At 40.0% G+C, this 17620-nt stretch overlaps 1 protein-coding gene across 2 annotated transcripts in view; it reads left to right on the top strand.

The window, feature by feature from the left end:
* Nucleotides 1-17620, top strand: part of SCIN (scinderin) — a gene marked incomplete at both ends in the record, with an annotated part of 77537 nt that overhangs the window by 47940 nt on the left and 11977 nt on the right. For both annotated transcript variants that reach the window (XM_080701952.1, XM_080701951.1), the window contains 6 exons: nt 2093-2185; nt 5660-5792; nt 6422-6510; nt 7241-7456; nt 11348-11469; nt 13155-13245. In XM_080701952.1, coding sequence (XP_080558078.1) covers nt 2093-2185; nt 5660-5792; nt 6422-6510; nt 7241-7456; nt 11348-11469; nt 13155-13245 — 744 coding nt within the window. The remainder of the gene's footprint in view (nt 1-2092; nt 2186-5659; nt 5793-6421; nt 6511-7240; nt 7457-11347; nt 11470-13154; nt 13246-17620) is intronic.

Genomic DNA, 17620 nt, shown 5'->3' with positions numbered 1-17620 from the left:
ACAGAAAACATTCAAAGAAAAGGGAGCTCCAAGGTCGAACGACAGGTTTCAGGTGAAACAACTGAATTTTTAAGGGAACACAAATAAGGCCCGTTTGTTTTCTTAACTCTCTGCATTGTCAAAATATATGTCATTTTGCATACAAAGGTGAACTAAATGCCAATTACATGGGCAATCTAAAGTGAAAATGTTTTAAATTTAGGCATGATTCTACCTGTAAAGAAAAAGGAAAGCTGTGTGGATAGTTTATTTCAAGGATCAAAATGTATGGTGCTTTTGATAAACATGTTTAGTTATATTATTCTTTCTAGGCAGGGTGTAAAATCCTTAAGAGTTGGGTATAGTGTTTGGAAACTAATTTATATTCTCCCTGGAGGTGCTCAGCAAACGCTTAGTTGTTGAACTGCTTTTTAAAACAATCCTTAGAGAGATCTGACAATACACTACAACCTTCTACCTCGGAGTTAAGCCTGTTTTCAGTAAATCCATTTGCTTCAGTTCCCAACTATGCTATAGTCCTTTGAGAGGCTAATTAAGAGACTAAATTAAGATTGTCTGAAAATTAAAAGTTACACTGCACCCCAAATCCCAGACTCAATTGGCCCACTGGGAGACTTCTCAGTATGAAATATTCTCTTAACCTAAACGGTAGAATTGCAAAAGGAGACATTTGATGGCTCTTATAAGCTGTATGTATGCCTACCAAACTATATATGTTAAAGAAAAAAGATTTTGTTTCTGTGTTTTGTTTTTATGATCCTACTTTCAGTAAAAAAGAAAAACTCTGTTGTAATAATTTAGTGTGTTTGATAATTAAAATATTTTATTGACTATTGTATAAACAAAAGATGCCACATTCCTAGAGGATAAGTTCTCTGGTCATTTCCAAGCTTGAAATGGTGCCCATACTCATACAAGGGCTACATTTATGTACATTTTTATTGTTGATTGATATTCAATAATATATATTTTCATCTAATTTTATATGGGATATATTTATATGGGATATATTCATGTATTTTATATGGGATATTGAATATAAAACACATTATACAAATAATCCATTATTACTAAATATTTATTGGATTTAAATAGATACCTTTCATTTCCTGAACTTGAATTTACATATATATTTCTATAAATCACATGATTTGGAATAAGTTTTCATTTTATTCCTATGGGATTTATGTCAGTTAATTCAAAAATTAGTTAAAATGCTTATAGACATATTTTTAAGATTTTAATATAAAACTTCAAAGCAGATTCAAATGTATTGTCTACCAAACATTTGAGGTTTTGGATCATATCTACAGCTCAGCACGTGTCCTCATTAGTTTGACAAATACTGTTGAGTATCTGTGTCTCAGACGCCGGTGAGAGAGCAGGAAGCAAAGCGTGGCACGGGCATCACGCACTGGTACTTGACCTCTGTCTTTGTTACAATGAATTGACACAAACTCGAGATGATTTCTAAGAAGCAGAGACCACAGAAGAAATTCTGCTGTAGAACTGAACCTAAGAACTCAATTTCTACTAGTTTGATTTTAAAAAGGGGAGGGGCATTTATGTTTGCAAATTCCAGATTTTGCTTTCTTGAAAATTCTCATTACTGGCAAACTCAGTGTTTTTTTTACTTAATGCCATTGATTGATTTGATCCATGGCAAACAAGCCTATGTTGTATGAATTGGTGAGAAATGTGTGAGCCTGGTGATTTCAATTGTTTTATAATGGATATCTTTCTGTGTGTGTGTGTGTGTGTGTGTGTGTGTGTGTGTGTGGCACTCAGGGTAGAATCCAGGGACTTTTCTACCTCTGGGCTATACTCCCAGACCTATTTTTTATACTTTATTTAGAGACAGGGTCTCACTAAGTTGCTGAGAGCCTCACTAAGTAGCTGAGGCTGGCTTCGAACCTGTGCCATCCTCCTGTCTTAGCCTCCCAAGCTCTGGGATTACAAGTGTGCTCCATCACACCCGGCCTTATAATGGATATCTTTCTAAATGTAAATGGCTTATAATGTTTTTTTAAAAAAAACTCTGTATTCTTTCATGACAAGACTTTATCTTTCATCTTATGTTCACTTTTTCCAGGTTTTAGGGCCAAAGCCAGAGCTTCCGGATGGAGAGAGTGACGATGATACCAAGGCAGACATAAGCAACAGGAAGATGGCCAAGCTCTACATGGTGAGTTCGCTGCCAGGGAGTGCTTTGCTTGTACTGGACTGGATATGGGTCGGTCTGTGCCAGACTCTGCCATAGTTGATATTCCTCTTCATTGCCCGCATGGAGAAATGTGCAGGAGGTACAATTAGTTTATTTTTTTGCTCATGTGTATTGTTAAAATCATTATTTTAAAAACTTTCTGCTGCCGGGCGTGATGGCGCACGCTTGTAATCCCCATGCTTGGGAGGCTGAGACAGGAGGATCGCACGGGTTCAAAGCCAGCCTCAGCTACTCAGTGAGGCTTCCAGCAACTTAGTGAGACCCTGTTTCCAAATAAAATATAAAAAAGGCCTGAGAGTATAGCCTGGAGGTAGAAAGCCTCTGAGTTCCACCCCCAGTACCACCAAATAAATAAATAAATAAAAATAAAAAATAAATAAATAAAAATAAATAAATAAATAAATAAACTTTCTGCTACTTTTATTTAAAACAACAAACAAATGGATTTATCACTATGACATAAAATTAATGTCACTCTGCTAGTTTGCAACATTATGTTTTGGTCTATTATGCCCAGTAAAATGTTTCGTTGTAGAATAAAACATTTAAAAACCTTTTCTTGTAAATTCATGATAAGATTATGAAATCTTCATCATATTTAAAGCATTCTCTCAGCTGGGCGTGGTGGTACATGCTTGTAATCCCAGCATTCGGGAGGCTGAGACCGGAGATTAGCGGTTGGTTTGAGGACAGCTTCAGCTACTTAGTGAGGCCCTCTGCAACTTAGTGAGACCCTCTTTCAAAATAAAGAATAAAAAAAAAAGAATAAAAAATAAAGAATAAAAAATAGGGCAGGTGTATCTTGGAGGTTGACTGCCCCTGGGTTCCATCCCTTGACCCACCCAAAAAAAAAAATTCTCTCTAGCCATAACAAATAAAATATAAAAGAGCCTTTTTTTTTTTTTTTGGTTATAGAAGGGTGAAACTCTCAAATTAGCTGTGAGGAAATAGGGTAAAACCAGCCCTATCCTGGGTACTTGCTAGTCTAATTCTATGGTGAAGGACTGGATGCATGACTTTGGGCAAGAAATAACCACTTGGGTTTTAATTTTCTTATCTGAAGAGAGAGAGAGAGAGAGAGAGAGAGAGAGAGAGAGAGAGAGAAGAGAGAGAGATATTAGATGATTACTCAGATACCTTCCAACTATATAATTTTATGATTTTATAGCTGGTAAGAGTCAAGACACACCAGATAGAGGGACTGCTAAAATGAGAGTTTTCAAGTGTTTCTACTCTTTCCCTGCAGAATTACTGTTTTTCTCATCTATAACAGAAAGGAGCTATATTTACTTCTCTTTATGGGACTTTCAAGCCCAGAAAACTTATAGTTTTAAATAAAGATCAAGTTACTAACTTATATAACACATAACTTCCAGTTTATAATGTGGAAGTAGATTTTTTTCTTCTCAGTGGGTAAAGGAAAATAGGGTTACTATTTCTGTTAAATACTGATAATCTTAATATGAGCTATACAGAAATTGGTTATCCGAATATTTTGTGGTTTCAATACTATCTGTAAAATCTATTGTATATAGTCTAGCAAATGTCATTTATTTTATATCAACAGTCAAAGCTGTTCTTTCTTTTGGACATTTGGATTAAAGTAGGATTTTTAAATGGGGAAATGTTAATCCTGAGTCTTGGCTCCCTCTAGTGGAATTCTAATGTATTGCACACATCTGGTATAAAATCCATTTGGAGGTAATTTGGGTAAATGGAAAAAAACGAGGAGCAGAAATCACCTAGGGCGTTTTTTAAAAGTACAGAATTTGCACTCCTGGAATTTGCGTATTTAACAAGTTCCAAGGTGGATAGAGTTAATAGGCTGACCTTTGAAAACCAGTGAATTCTAGTTGAAACACGAATATCACTTTCTATATTGTAAAACAATCTAAACATTTTTAAAAAGTTCTACTTGCAAAAGTGATAGAGGAAATTTGCTCTGATGATTTTTACAGAATACAGTTAAATTGCAAGATCTATATTTGAAAAATCTGTAAGGCTGGACATGAGAGCACACACCTATAATCCCAGTACTTAGGAGGCTGAGACATGAGGATCACAGTTTTGAGGCCAGTGTACCATAACTTAGTGAGGCCCTGTTTCAAAATAAAAAATAAAAAGGGCTGAGGTATAGCTCAGAGGTAGAATGCTCAGAGTTAGGGTTCAATCCCTAGTACCAAACCCCATAAACAAACAAACACACATACTCAAACAACTTCAAACAAACAACAATAACAACAAAACAGAAGGGATGTGGTGGTGCACACTTGTAATCCTAGCATTTGGGAGGCTGAGATGGGAGAATCGCGGTTCGCAGACAGCCTCAGCTATTTAATGAGGCCCTTTGCAACTCAGCGAGACCCTGTTTCTAAATTAATACTACTACTACTACTACTACTAATAATAATAATAATAATAGGGCTGGGGATGTAGCTTGGAGGCAGAATGCCACTGGGTTCTAGCCCCAGTACTGCAAAAAAAAAATAAATCTGTAAGCATAAAGTAGACGCTATCTTTGCTGAGTTTAGCACAGCATCTGGTGGAATAGGCCCTCACTATGGTCTTTGTGCTCCAGCTTTTTGTGTGTATGCAGTTAAGTGCAAGATCATTACCTACTTGAAAAGTTTATCGTAAAATTTAAAAGAAATGATCTGATGCTTAGCACATGTAAACATTTCAATAAACTCAAGCCATTGTTATTATCACTATTATTTTCTCATGTTTTAGTTTTAGCCACAGTGTCAAAGGCTAGCTTTTTTTTTTTTTTTTTTTTTTTGGTGGTACTGGGGAACAGGGTCTCTTAAGCCAGCAAGGCTGGCTTCAAACCTGCGCGATCCTCCTGTCTCTACCTTCCAAGCATGGGGATTACAAGTGTGCACCACGCTTGACCCAAGGGCTAGCTTTTTTTTTTTTTTTTTTGGTGGTACTGGGGTTCCTGGAAGCCCTTCTACCTCCGGGCTACACTCCCAGACCTATTTTATATTTTTATTTGGAAACAGGGTCTCTTAAACCAGCGAGGCTGGCTTCGAACCTGTGCGATCCTCCTGTCTCCGCCTCATGGGAATTACAAGTGTGCGCCACCACACCCGGCGTAAAGGGTAGCTTTTTATTGGTCATATTTCTCCCTTATTCCCTTCCCTCAAAAAAAAAAAAAAAAAACCTTAAAAATTCTTTTGGGGTATACTGAGGCTCATGGATGCTTTGTGCCTTTGTTTTGAAACAATTTTATTGTTTTATATATTGTTTTATATATATGCTTGAAACAATTTTATTGTTTTATATATAATATATATATCATAAAGTCTATGCTCTTCAATTATGTGGTTCAATCTAACTAAATTTGCAGAGTTGTGCAACCATCACCATAATGTAATTTTAGAACATTTGTGTCCTCCCAAAACGAAACCGCAGAGCTTACGGTTTTCCCCTTAGGTGTCAGATGCAAGCGGAGCCATGAAAGTGACTTTGGTGGCTGAAGAGAACCCCTTCTTGATGGCGATGCTGCTTTCTGAAGAATGCTTTATTTTGGACCATGGTGCTGCAAAACAAATCTTCATATGGAAAGGTAAAAGATGCCTTTGACGTTGCTGCTGCGTTTCAGATTTATAGATATTTCTTGGGAGGGTAATTAAAACATCTTTTCTTATTTAAATAAAAAAACCTGCTTTTTGAGACAAGATCAACAAATATCTACCTAAAATGCAATCACGTTCCTCCTCGTAGCATTACTCAGGAGGAATTATGGAGGTAAGCGAGCATTTGGACAATGTGAAAGGAGCATTTTTATGCATACTGTTCATTACTGCATTGTTATATGTATTCAGTATACTAGGAAATGTTTGCCATTTTGGCATTGCCATATTTAAATTAAATTATAATTCTATTTACTTTTAGTACACAAGTATTTCTTTTTTTTTTTTTTTTTTGGTGGTGGTACCGGGGTTCCTGGAAGCCCTTCTACCTCCGGGCTACACTCCCAAACCTATTTTTACATTTTTATTTGGAAACAGGGTCTCCTAAGCCAGCGCGCGCGGCTGGCTTCGAACCTGCGCGATCCTCCTGTCTCTGCCTCCCAAGCGTGGGGATTACAAGCGTGCGCCACCACGCCCGGCCGTAGTACACAAGTATTTCTTAATCATATAATATCTTACCTCTCTGAGGTTTTGTTGCTTCTCAATTTATCTTGTATTTCAGGCAAAGATGCTAATCCCCAGGAGAGGAAGGCTGCAATGAAGACAGCTGAACAATTTCTAGAGCAGATGAATTATTCGACCAATACCCAAGTATGTGTGAAAATGAATTAGCTGGAAAAACACCAGTAACACGGGAATTATAACTTTTCACAAAACTCGTAAAAGAATTTGCTCCAAAGTAATATATTCGTAGGAAGTCCTAGTCAAGCACGTGCAGTCTGGTGTCACGTGCTTCCAGGATTTTATCTGTGCGATGATAAGATTTTGCAGAAGCTGCGGGTCAGACCTTTAAGGCTGCATGATGGGAAAGCCCATTCACTTCTTTCACAGCTTTTAATTCAAGATAGCCAACTACAGTTGATTATCACTTATTCTTTAAAGCAAGTTGTACAGAGTTGGGCTTATACCCCGATAATATTTGTCTTCATCGAGATCAACTCAGACACTAGTTACTCTCTACCTTTCTGAATCTCTCAGCTTCATACACTGTCTTTGTTTTTATGTTCTAGCACAAGTAGCACCGAGATCACTTCTTCCAGCTCACAGATCTCTTGTGAACCCAACATAGAAAGACAGTCAAACGTATCTGACTGGAGGGGTGACATATGAACAAAGTTTATTCTTGTCTCAAACATTTCTTTAGTTGTGAGAAAAAGCAGGTTTGCATTATTTTAGCTTCACAGGCTTCTGTATTTATGTCTGTCATCACAGACTCCAGGACAATCATTTTCTTTCATTTTTTTCTTTACTGCTAGAGTAAATGTTTCCCATGATCTCTTATTTTCTTATTTATGACTATTATTGTTATTTTCAATTTCAGATTCAGGTTCTTCCAGAAGGGGGTGAAACATCTATCTTCAAACAGTTCTTTAAGGATTGGAAAGATAAAGACCAGAGTGATGGTTTTGGGAAAGTGTACGTCACAGAGAGAGTGGCTCAAATAAAACAAATCCCATTTGACGCCTCACAATTACACAATTCTCCACAGATGGCAGCCCAGCACGGCATGGTGGATGATGGTTCTGGCAAAGTGGAGGTATTTATATTTCTGTTTTGGGTTGTTTTTATTGAGGCCATTTATGCCGATATGAGTGGGAATGTCATTTTGGGAAATTTAGCCAGGTATGGTGGTGCATGCCTGTACTTTAGGTACTAGGCAGGCTGAGATAGAAGGTATCACAGGTTCGAGGCCAGCTTCAGCAACTTGGTGAGCCCTTCAGCAACCTCAAGACCCTGTTTCAAAATGAAATATAAAATAGGGCTGGAGGTAAAGCTGGGTGTGGTGGCGCACGCTTGTAAGCCCAGCATCTGGGAGGCTGAGACCTGAGGATCATGGTTTGCGGACAGCCTCAACTACTTAGTGAGGCCCTCTGCAACTTATTGAGACCCTGTTTCAAAACGAAGAATAAAAAATAGGGCAGGGGGTATAGCTCTGAGGTCGAGTGCCCCTGGGTTCTACCCCCAGACTCCTCCCTCAAAATAGGGCTTTATAATGCCCCTGGACTAAATCCCCAGTGCCATAAATAAATAAATGAATAAATAAATAAATAAGAATTTTACTTAGCAGTAAAAATGGCCCAAGACATGGAAATTAAAATGGGAAAAGATGCTATCTCATTCTCACTGTCCAGTTTACACCTGTGCATGTGGAAATCTTGTGAAGTCTTGTGGGATGGGAAAGCTTGTCTCATTACCATCTTAGAGACCTAGTGTGGGGCAGCCATTTCGCTTCCTGGACCAGAACAATGCTTTCTTTCAGAAAGCCCATGTCCAGGGTTCTCCAGCAAGGATGTGTTTCTCTGAATTTACCAACTACCATTAGTTTTCCTTCCCCCACGCTTGGGAAGCTTTCCTGAAAGCAAATTGAGCATGTGTTGTGCTCAACCCTGAAATTTTTTAGAGCATTAAAATTGAGTTAGTTGATTATTTCATTTTAGGTTTAAAAAAATGCAGAAAATCTCTAATTGTCCTCTGTAATTCAAATCCCTTCACATTCAACCCACTGTTTAAAAAAATATATTTGCATTGCAATTATACATCGTGTTGAAGCTTAGTGTGATAAAAACATGGACACAGCACCCAGTGTGTTTCTTCAGTTGTTTTCATGTGAGAACTGGCTGATGTCACTTCTCCTTCGTAGTTTTTCTCGATCTGCTTGAAAATATTCCTCACCAGCTGGGCCTGCCGTGTTGCAGGAGGCTTGGTCCACAAGAGAACAAGAGACCAGAGTAGGAGAGCAGGTCTCTTTACTCACCAGTGAGGCCCAATGAGCAAAGCTAAAGATCTGAACCCTGAAGGGCATTGTCATACAGATCATACGGCCACAGTGAGACAGGCTTTGATTGGATTAGCAGCAGCCAGGGATACCAATATGGGGGCTCGGGTTGGATTTCATTTTCACTTCCTGAGCTAGATTTCCTGTATTAGCCTCCACATGGGCGGGCCTAGGTGGTGCCATCCTGGGCCCCACTTGGTTGGGGATGGGTGTCGCCATCTTGCTGGATGTAACTACCTTGTCTTGTGGTCTTAGCTCCCAGAAGAGGCCTTTGTTTACCTCAGAGGGGAATCTGTGAAGAACACTTTATTCTATCTCGTCCCTTGGCTCTTAGTCATAAATTGTCTTCAAGGACAGCCAGGCTCTTCCCTCAGTGAGGCCTTCTTTGATTGGACCCTTGCTCTCCTCACTGTACCCTTCCAGAACCTTGAGGGCTAACTCTTCCCTTCCCCATCAGGCTATCTCCTCACTCCTCCATCCACCCTCTGGCTAACCTGGCTAACCCACCATCCTCAGAAACTCAGCAAAGTCGTAGCTACATCTCTTCTGAGAAGGCTGCCCTCAGCCTTCCTCAGTGTCTGCTCATAAGTAATATTTTTCACAGAATTTGTCATAGAAGTACCACAGAATTGTTAATTTACTCACTAATTTTTCCTAGGTCTCTCATTGGTTCCGTGAGAACAGAAATTCAACATTTTATTTCTATATTCCTAGGGCTTATCACCATAATTGGATCAAACTGTATAGTCAGTAAGTTTGGAGAATAATTTCTCTTTTCTCCAAAGACATAAAGTGAGAATTTAAAGCTGCACAGGGGCTGGGGAATAATTATAAGGTCACAGATGTCCCTCATGGCCATCAGAGAAGGGGTAGTAACGTCTGCGTCTGGGTCTGTCTCCTGCATCAGACAGCCTTTCTGGAGCTCAGCAGAGGCAACTCAGCACCAGCGCTCTCATGAAGGTCTTGGCTTCTCAGCACCAGCTCTGTCCCTGAGACACTCTCCAGGGCAGGCCACAGCCCCTCTGAAAGGTCCTTTAGTGGCAGCATAGGTTTGCTGAAACCCCCTGGCCATCTTTAATCTCCTGGGTTTAGCGAGGAGAAGCTGCTACTTCCCCTCTGGTCACCAGATGGCGCCAGAAGGTTTCTCTCTGAGAGCACCACTGCAGCGCCACACTTGCCAACCCTAGTGTGTGTGTGTGTGTGTGTGTGTGTGTGTGTGTGTGTGTGCTCATGCAAGCATGCACCTCTTACTCATTGGTTAGTCTTTTGTTTCTACAGCTCTCATCTCTCCAACTTGGAGTGTCTTTAATCTGTGATGAAGATGTGGAGGTAGATTAAAAAGTGATTTTGCCTACTTTTTTTTGTTTGTTTGTGGTTTTTTTTTGGTGGTACTGGGGTTCCTGGAAGCCCTTCTACCTCTGGGCTACACTCCCAGACCTATTTTCTGTATTTTTGAAACAGGGTCTCTTAAACCAGCGCGGCTGGCCTCGATCCTCCTGCCTCTGCCTCCCAAGCGCAGGAATTACAAGCGTGCGCCACCACGCCCGGCGGTTCTGCCTACTTTTATCCTTTGTCACATCTTTTGTTTTATTCCTAGATGATGCCTTTAAAAATCAGAAGCCATATTATTGGATTTTGTCCAGTCTCTGGGATGAATATCCTGTAGACTGGGGGCTTAAACAGTAACCATTTGTTTCTTATAGTTTTGGAAGTGGAGAAGTCTAAGGTTTTTTTTTTTTTTTTGGTTGTACCAGGGGTGGAACCAAGAGGCTTTCTACCTCCGGGCTATACTCCCAGACCTTTTTTTAAAAAAATATTTTATTTGGAAACAGGGTCTCACTAAGTTGCTGAGAGCCTCACTAAGCAGCTGAGGCTGGCTTCGAACCCTTGCAATCCTCCTGTCTCAGCTTCCCAAGCGCGGGGATTACAAGTGTGCGCCACCATGCCCAGCTGAAGTCTAAGGTTTTCATGGATGTACTGTTTGCTTGGCATCTGCTTCCTGGTTCATAGACATAGACACCTGTCTTTTCACTGTCTTCTCTCTCTGGGGTCCCCTTTATGAGGGTACCAATCCTGTTCATGAAGGACCCACCCTCATGACTTATTTGCTCCCCAAAGGTCCTATCTCCTAACATCACAGCAAAGGTTAGGTAAAAAAATGAAAATCTTTTAGTGGACACAAACACTCAGTCTGCCAAAGCAACATTACCATTTGGTCCCAGTCTACCACCTCTTGTCTTGGAAAATAAGAGTCTCATTTCTTAAAACAAGGAAGAAGAAAAAATTATTTCTCAGATGATGAAAATTTTTTCCTATAAAGATAAAATACATTTTTGAGCCGAATATTGCAGTTTGTTATTTCACTAGAATACTTTTTCACTCATTGGTCAAATAGTGGATATTTATTAATGAATATGCTAAGAACTGAGCTAAATCCTTTGGAGAAAGCAAAAGAAATAGGGACACTTAAAAGGTTAACAAATTGCTTCCTTGATCCACTCATCCGCCTTTGCTTGATTTATCATCTAGTTAGAAAAATCATTTCAAAGTTGTTTAATAATAGATCTATACTAAAAATGATTTAAAGCCTATGGGAAATATTATCATATTGAAGAAAATTTGAATTTTGCATGTGTATTTCATTTCTTTCAGATTTGGCGCGTAGAAAACAATGGTAGAATCCCAATTGACCCAAACTCCTATGGTGAATTCTATGGTGGTGACTGCTACATTATTCTCTACACTTACTTCAAAGGCCAGATTATCTACACATGGTAAGTTGACCTCTTCACAAGAGCTCAGTTTCTACTGGAGCTAGATTTTGCTCAAAGTATTAAATTCCATCAAATATGGGGTAGAATAATCCTGTAGTCATGCCAGAGAGCTATGTATAGCTTGCATCTAGTATTTTCTTTTGAACATGATTTTGATTGTTTTGTAGCTGCTGTCTATAAGCAGTAGAAATAAAAATATCCTCTCCAGTCTAAAAAAAAATGTTTTGATATTCTAGACTAGTGTTGTCTTATTGGATATGTAGTTGGATGTTTTATCTCATTATGCAGGTTAGCATTCCAATGGGCATCGGGTGCCATGTCTTCTTTATCCTTAAAATTCACAGTAACCCATCCTTATAGGCTATTGTAAAGTTGCAGCGGGGCAAACTCTACGGAGGACGTAATTTGTGATTTTCTTGCACACTCCAGAGACCTCATATTAACACACCCTTATTCTTTTTCTCCATGGAATTTATAACAATGATGGAGAAAATATGCCAGCATATCCCTAGCTATAAGGTTTTGTATAATGATGAGTTTGTATAATAAACTGAAGGCAAGGTCTACTTAGAGACCCTGCTCCAGGAGTAAGGACCAAATGTCCAATCAAGTAATTTACATGCCTATTCATTCCGGGCTATTTCAGAGTATTAAAAACTATATATTACAGGTGCATTTAGAAATAATTTTTATTTTGTTATAAACACCTATGTCCTTTTTTGTAGCTCTCTTTAGAATATTTTTACATCAGTCATTTTCCTTTGCTCATCCAATTCTGTGATAAATAAGACTATGCACTCTGTGTGTGTGTGTGTGTGTGTGTGTGTGTGTGTGTGTGTGTGTGTTACAGGATGGTGGGTTATTCTAATGTGTTATAAGTATGGGTCAGATTCTTATAAACATTTCAGAAGGAAATATACAAATAATTTTCAAAATCCAATGTCAAGTTTAATATTCTTGCTGCTGTTAATAAAAAAGGCAAAAAATGGTTAAAACAATGCTCAATAAATGATCAGGCTGTTCGGGGAGGATTGGTTTTATTTTATTTTGTCTTTCTGCACAAATGCATCAAATAGATCTCTCAAAAATTTAATGTGAGATAGTTACGGCCACAAGCTACCTTAGAAAGAGAAATTGCAAGTAAACTGGAAAAATTGATTTATTGATCCACTTTTGGGTTCCTTTATTAAAAATTCCATATAGAATTGTTAGAGCTATAAAATTGGGCTTCTCTGTTGCCTACTTTTGATAATTACTTTCTTGCTTTTTCTGGATTTTAAGCTTGCTAAATATTCATAGAAAGCTAAAACACCTCTAATATTGAGCCCACAGGCTTGTGTCCTGTTTGTGTTCAGAGGGATTGTTTACTAAGAGATGCTTCTACCACATAGGCAACTCCAACCAGGAGTCAGACAGACTGATTACTTGGCTAAATTATGTAAGAAGCTTAAGGTCCAATTCCTTTAATATAGAGATAAAAATGTCTACATATATTGTTCTAGAAACACACAGGACAGTCCTCGGCTCTGTTAGAACTTTAAAGCCAGCAACAGTTTTGACAGCTTATGTCCTGTTAAAACAGCTTATTTCTTCTTGATCATAACAACTCAAGTCTCTTCCTGAGCTGTAGTGTGAGGTCTTAAAACTGAAACAGTGGCTAATGCGTTTCACTCTCCTTCCTCTAGGCAAGGGGCGAATGCCACCAGAGATGAGCTGACGACCTCTGCGTTCCTGACTGTTCAGCTGGATCGTTCCCTGGGAGGGCAAGCTGTGCAGGTCGGGATCCTTTCACCCCCAGCGCTCACTCAAGGTCACGTTCTGCTAGCCCCTTTTGTAGATAAAGTTCTCCTCTCAATGTGGGAATTGGCATATTCTTGATAACAAACCACTATGCACATATTTATTGTTCTGGAGGTTAGAGTTCTGAAATGAGCTGTGAGCTAACTTGAGTCACTGACCTCAAATCTAGGTTAGCAGTTTAGTCCCTGGGCTATAGCAGGGGCTATCTTCCTCTTGACTGGCAATCGGGTGAATTCATGTCTTTGCCTTCTCCAACTCCCTTTTCATTTTGAATTGAAATAGCTCTACCCTTATGCCACAGGTTTGAGGCCAGCCTCAGCAATTTAGCAAGACTCTGTTTTAAAATAAAACATAAAAAAAGGGGCTGGGAGTACAGCTTGAAGGTAGAATGCTCCTGGATTCAGTCCCCGGTACAACAACAACAATAACAACAACAAATACTCCCTTCAGAACCACAGCACATGTCAGTGAAATTCACTTGACACAAAAACCTGTAGCCCCTGTGTTATCACCTCCAAGCTGCTGCGGAGCAGTTGTGGAAGACAGAATGCCGCCCCCAGTGTGCGCAGACCCTAATCCCCAAGAACCTGCAAATATCTTAATCCCTGAAAACCTGCAAATATGTTGTGTTGCAAGACAAAGAAGAGTTAAAGTGGAATTACAGCTGCCTTCCTGCTAGCCTTGAATAGGGAGTTTATCTGGGATTTAGGCAGATGAGGCAGGCACAGCTGGAGGGATGCAGCATGGGGAGCGCTTATTGGTGGTTGCTAGCTCTGACCATGGAAGGCCCTGCAAGGAATCTGAGCGACCTCCAGAAGCTGCTGGTGGAGAGGAGACAGTCCTGAGATAGCCTGACTGTAGAGTAAATAAATCCACCTTGGAAGAGAGCTTGAAGCTAGGCATGATGGTATGTGGCTGTAATCTCAAAATTTGTGGCAGGTTCTAGGCCAGCCTCATCAACTGAAACCCGCAGTAACTTACCAAAACCCTCAGCAACTTAGGCCCTGTTTCAAAATAAAACAAATAAAAATAAAAGGTCTAGGGGTATAGAGCAGAGGTAGAATGCCTCTGAATTTAATGCCCAGCATGCAGAAGGAGAGGGAGAGAGAGAGGGAGAGGGAGGGAAGGAGGAGAGAGAGAGAGAGAGAGAGAGAGAGAGAGAGAGAGAGAGAGATTGATTCATATTTTTCCTATCAGAATTGACTGAAACAAAGTTCAATACCCCAAAGCTAGGGGGAAATGGAAGAGAGGGGGAGGAGGGGGAGAAGGACACAAATGGAAAGAAAGAAAAGGGAAAGAAAAGGGATGGGAGAAGGGAGAGTTGTGGAGGAAGAAATTAAGAGGAGAAAGGAGAAAGGGAAGGGGAAGGGAGAGGTTGGTGTGAGAGAGGAGAGAGTGGACTCTTTATTTGGTTATTTTTAGAAAAAAAAACTTGATGAGAATGATAACCCAAGTTCAAATTGATAATGCTAAATAAATATAAATGAGTCAAGGAAGGGTGTGTGTGTGTGTGTGTGTGTGTGTGTGTGTGTGTGTGTACGATTGAGATAGAGAACAGGTGGGAAGAGATAATATTTTGACTTACATATATTTTCTTTTGAGGTACTAGGGGTGGAACCCAGAGGCTTTCTACCTCTGGGCTGTACTCCCAGACCTATTTTATATTTTATTTGGAAACAGGGTCTCACTAAGTTGCTGTGAGTCTCACTAAGTAGCTGAGGCTGGCTTCGAACCTGTGAGATCCTCCTGTCTCAGCCTCCCAAGCGCGGGGATTACAAGTGTGCACCACCATGCCCCGCTGACTTACATATTTTTAAAGTTTGAATGTCAGACAATCTCTGTCAGTTTCTAGCTCTCCTCGCTATGTTTAAGAGGGTGTTTCCTCCCAGTCCCACCTTCTTTCCTCTTTTCTCAAGGTCAATTGCTCCTATTATGTTTATGGTAGAATATCTGCTACATGATTCAGGACTCTTATTAGTAACCACGGGAAATTCTTGGACTTTGCTGATTTAATTCCTTACTCTTGAACTGAAGTGCTGACCTCCAACTGTCTGGTTAACCCCGCGGGAGGCTTGCTCGTTCCTTGTCTCTTCAGCTTGAGATCTCTGTCTTGCTGTCTCTCTCTGGCATATTCTCATTCTCTCTCTCTCTCTCTCTCTCTCTCTCTCTCTCTCTCTCCCTCCCTCCCTCCCTCCCTCCCTCCCTCCCTCCCTCCCTCCCTCTCTCTCTCTCTCTCTCTCTCTCTCTCTCTCTCTCTCTCTCTCTCTCTCTCGCCGGAGCTGTTCAAAGGCAGCTTGAGCGTTTTCTGTCTTTCTGCCTGTATCTCCGGCCAGTATTGGGAAGTATCTGTTCCCATCTGCTGGGGAAAGTGTCCAGACAGGGCTTCAGTCTGGAAAGTCTTTAGAAAAGACACCTGTTTTGCCAGCACAGGGGTGTTTCCGATGCAGCATCATGAAGCATTCTCTTTGCAGGGCTGTGTCTAATTTCCTCATGATCCATATCAAGTAAGCTAAGATTCTAAGTAGTCTGCAGGGTTTTTTGTTTCGTTTTAAAATCTTTATAAATGTGTACTTGCTTCTTCAAGTGTAAAGACTAGAGAGGTGAGTCAAATATTGCTGAACAGAGTCTCCCAGCTGGTTTCTTTCCTCTTGGTACCTGTTCATAGGTAATAAGCAAGTTAGATCTAAATTTCAAGGTACATATTAGCTATTTTTAAAAAAAATGAAGTTTCTGATTATTCTGAACATAACAAGATGATTGAATTCTTTACATCTTTTCCTTTTTTCTTTTTTTCTTCTTTCTTCTCTCCCTTTCTTCCCTCTTTTCTAGTGGGGTATTGAACCCAGGGACATTCTACCTTTGAGCTACATCCTCAGCCCTTTTTAATTTTTGTCTTGAAACAGGGTTTCACTAGGTTATTGAGCATTTGGCTGTATTTTGGAGGCTGTCCTCAAAACCCGAAATCCTCCTGTCTCAGCCTCCCAAGTACTGGGTTTACAAGCTTCTGCTTCCATGCCTGGCTACATTCATATTTTCGAACAAAATATTTCCAGTCACGAACTGATGTCATCTATACTCTTTAGTTGAACTTTAAAGTATTCCTTACCAAACTGTTCAAAATTATTGAAGATAGACATTGTGTCTCACGTATTCCATATTTCGTAACAGACTATTGATATAACCAATTAAAAAAATTTCACGACTTATAGTTGAATCCCCGATTGACAGCAAAATGGCTAATTCTAGTTTAATCACTAGATCGCAGTAGTCTACAATAAGGCTTAAAAAGCTAAGCATTGTTTTACTAATATTTAAGCTAATGTTTAAGCTACTACTTTAAACATTCCTTTGTGGAGTATACTAACAATATTGAAAAACTTTAATTGGCCTTGTCTCTTATTCACCTTTCACTGCAAAGCATGGACCTTAATCAGTGGTTGGTCCTATTTCTCTTATGTTGGAAACCGAAGCTTTCTTGAGCTCATGTGACATGCTAAGCCAACACTTAAGTTCTCTCTCCTCTCCTTTCTGAGCTCTGCAACCGTAGCTGGGGGGCGGGGAGTGCTTTCATAACTAGCTGCTCACTTACTTGAGTGCCAACCAGTTAAAACAAATTTGTGAAGTTAGAGATTTTCAGTGTTTCCCTAGACAGTACCATCCACCTGGTCTCTGCAAAAAGACGGACCAGGGGAGGTGAAATGCTTTCATTTTTTAAAAATTTATTTTGCGGTACTGGGGATGGAACCCAGGGGCATTCTGCCTCTGAGCTATACCCCCAGCCCTATTCTTTATTCTTTATTTTGAAACAGAGTCTCACTGAGTTGCAAAGGGCCTCACTGAATAGCTGAAGCTGTCCCCAAACTGCAATCCTCCTGTCTCAGCTTCCTAAATGCTGGGATTACAAGCGTGCGCCACCACACCCGGCTTGGCTTCATTTTAACGTAGGGAAGAACACGTGAACAGAGTAGAGAACTGATGATTCAAGCTTGGTGGGTTAAAAAATGTCTCGGCCAGGCGTGGTGACGCACGCTTGTAATCCCAGCATCAGGGAGGTTGAGACCAGAGGATGGAGGTTCACAGACAGCTTCAGCTACTTAGTGAGGCCCTCTGCAACTCAGTGAGACTCTGTTTCAAAATAAAGAATAAAAAATAGGGCAGGGAGTGTAGCTCGGAGGTCGAATGCCCCTGGGTTCCATCACCAGACCCGAAAAAAAAAAATCTATGACTTATGTGAGAAAGGGAAACTTCTAATACAGTTTAATAGGTAAAATCAAACAAATAATTTACTATTTCTTTTATTTAATTCTCTCACCTTTGAAAAGCCCTTCTATATAAAAAAGTTGTTGATATG

Source organism: Muscardinus avellanarius (assembly GCF_963383645.1).
Source record: "Muscardinus avellanarius genome assembly, chromosome: 9".
In the NCBI taxonomy this organism is placed as follows: Eukaryota; Metazoa; Chordata; class Mammalia; order Rodentia; family Gliridae; genus Muscardinus; species Muscardinus avellanarius.
Note: the sequence above shows the minus strand (reverse complement) of the source record. Positions and strands in the feature narration are given on the sequence as shown.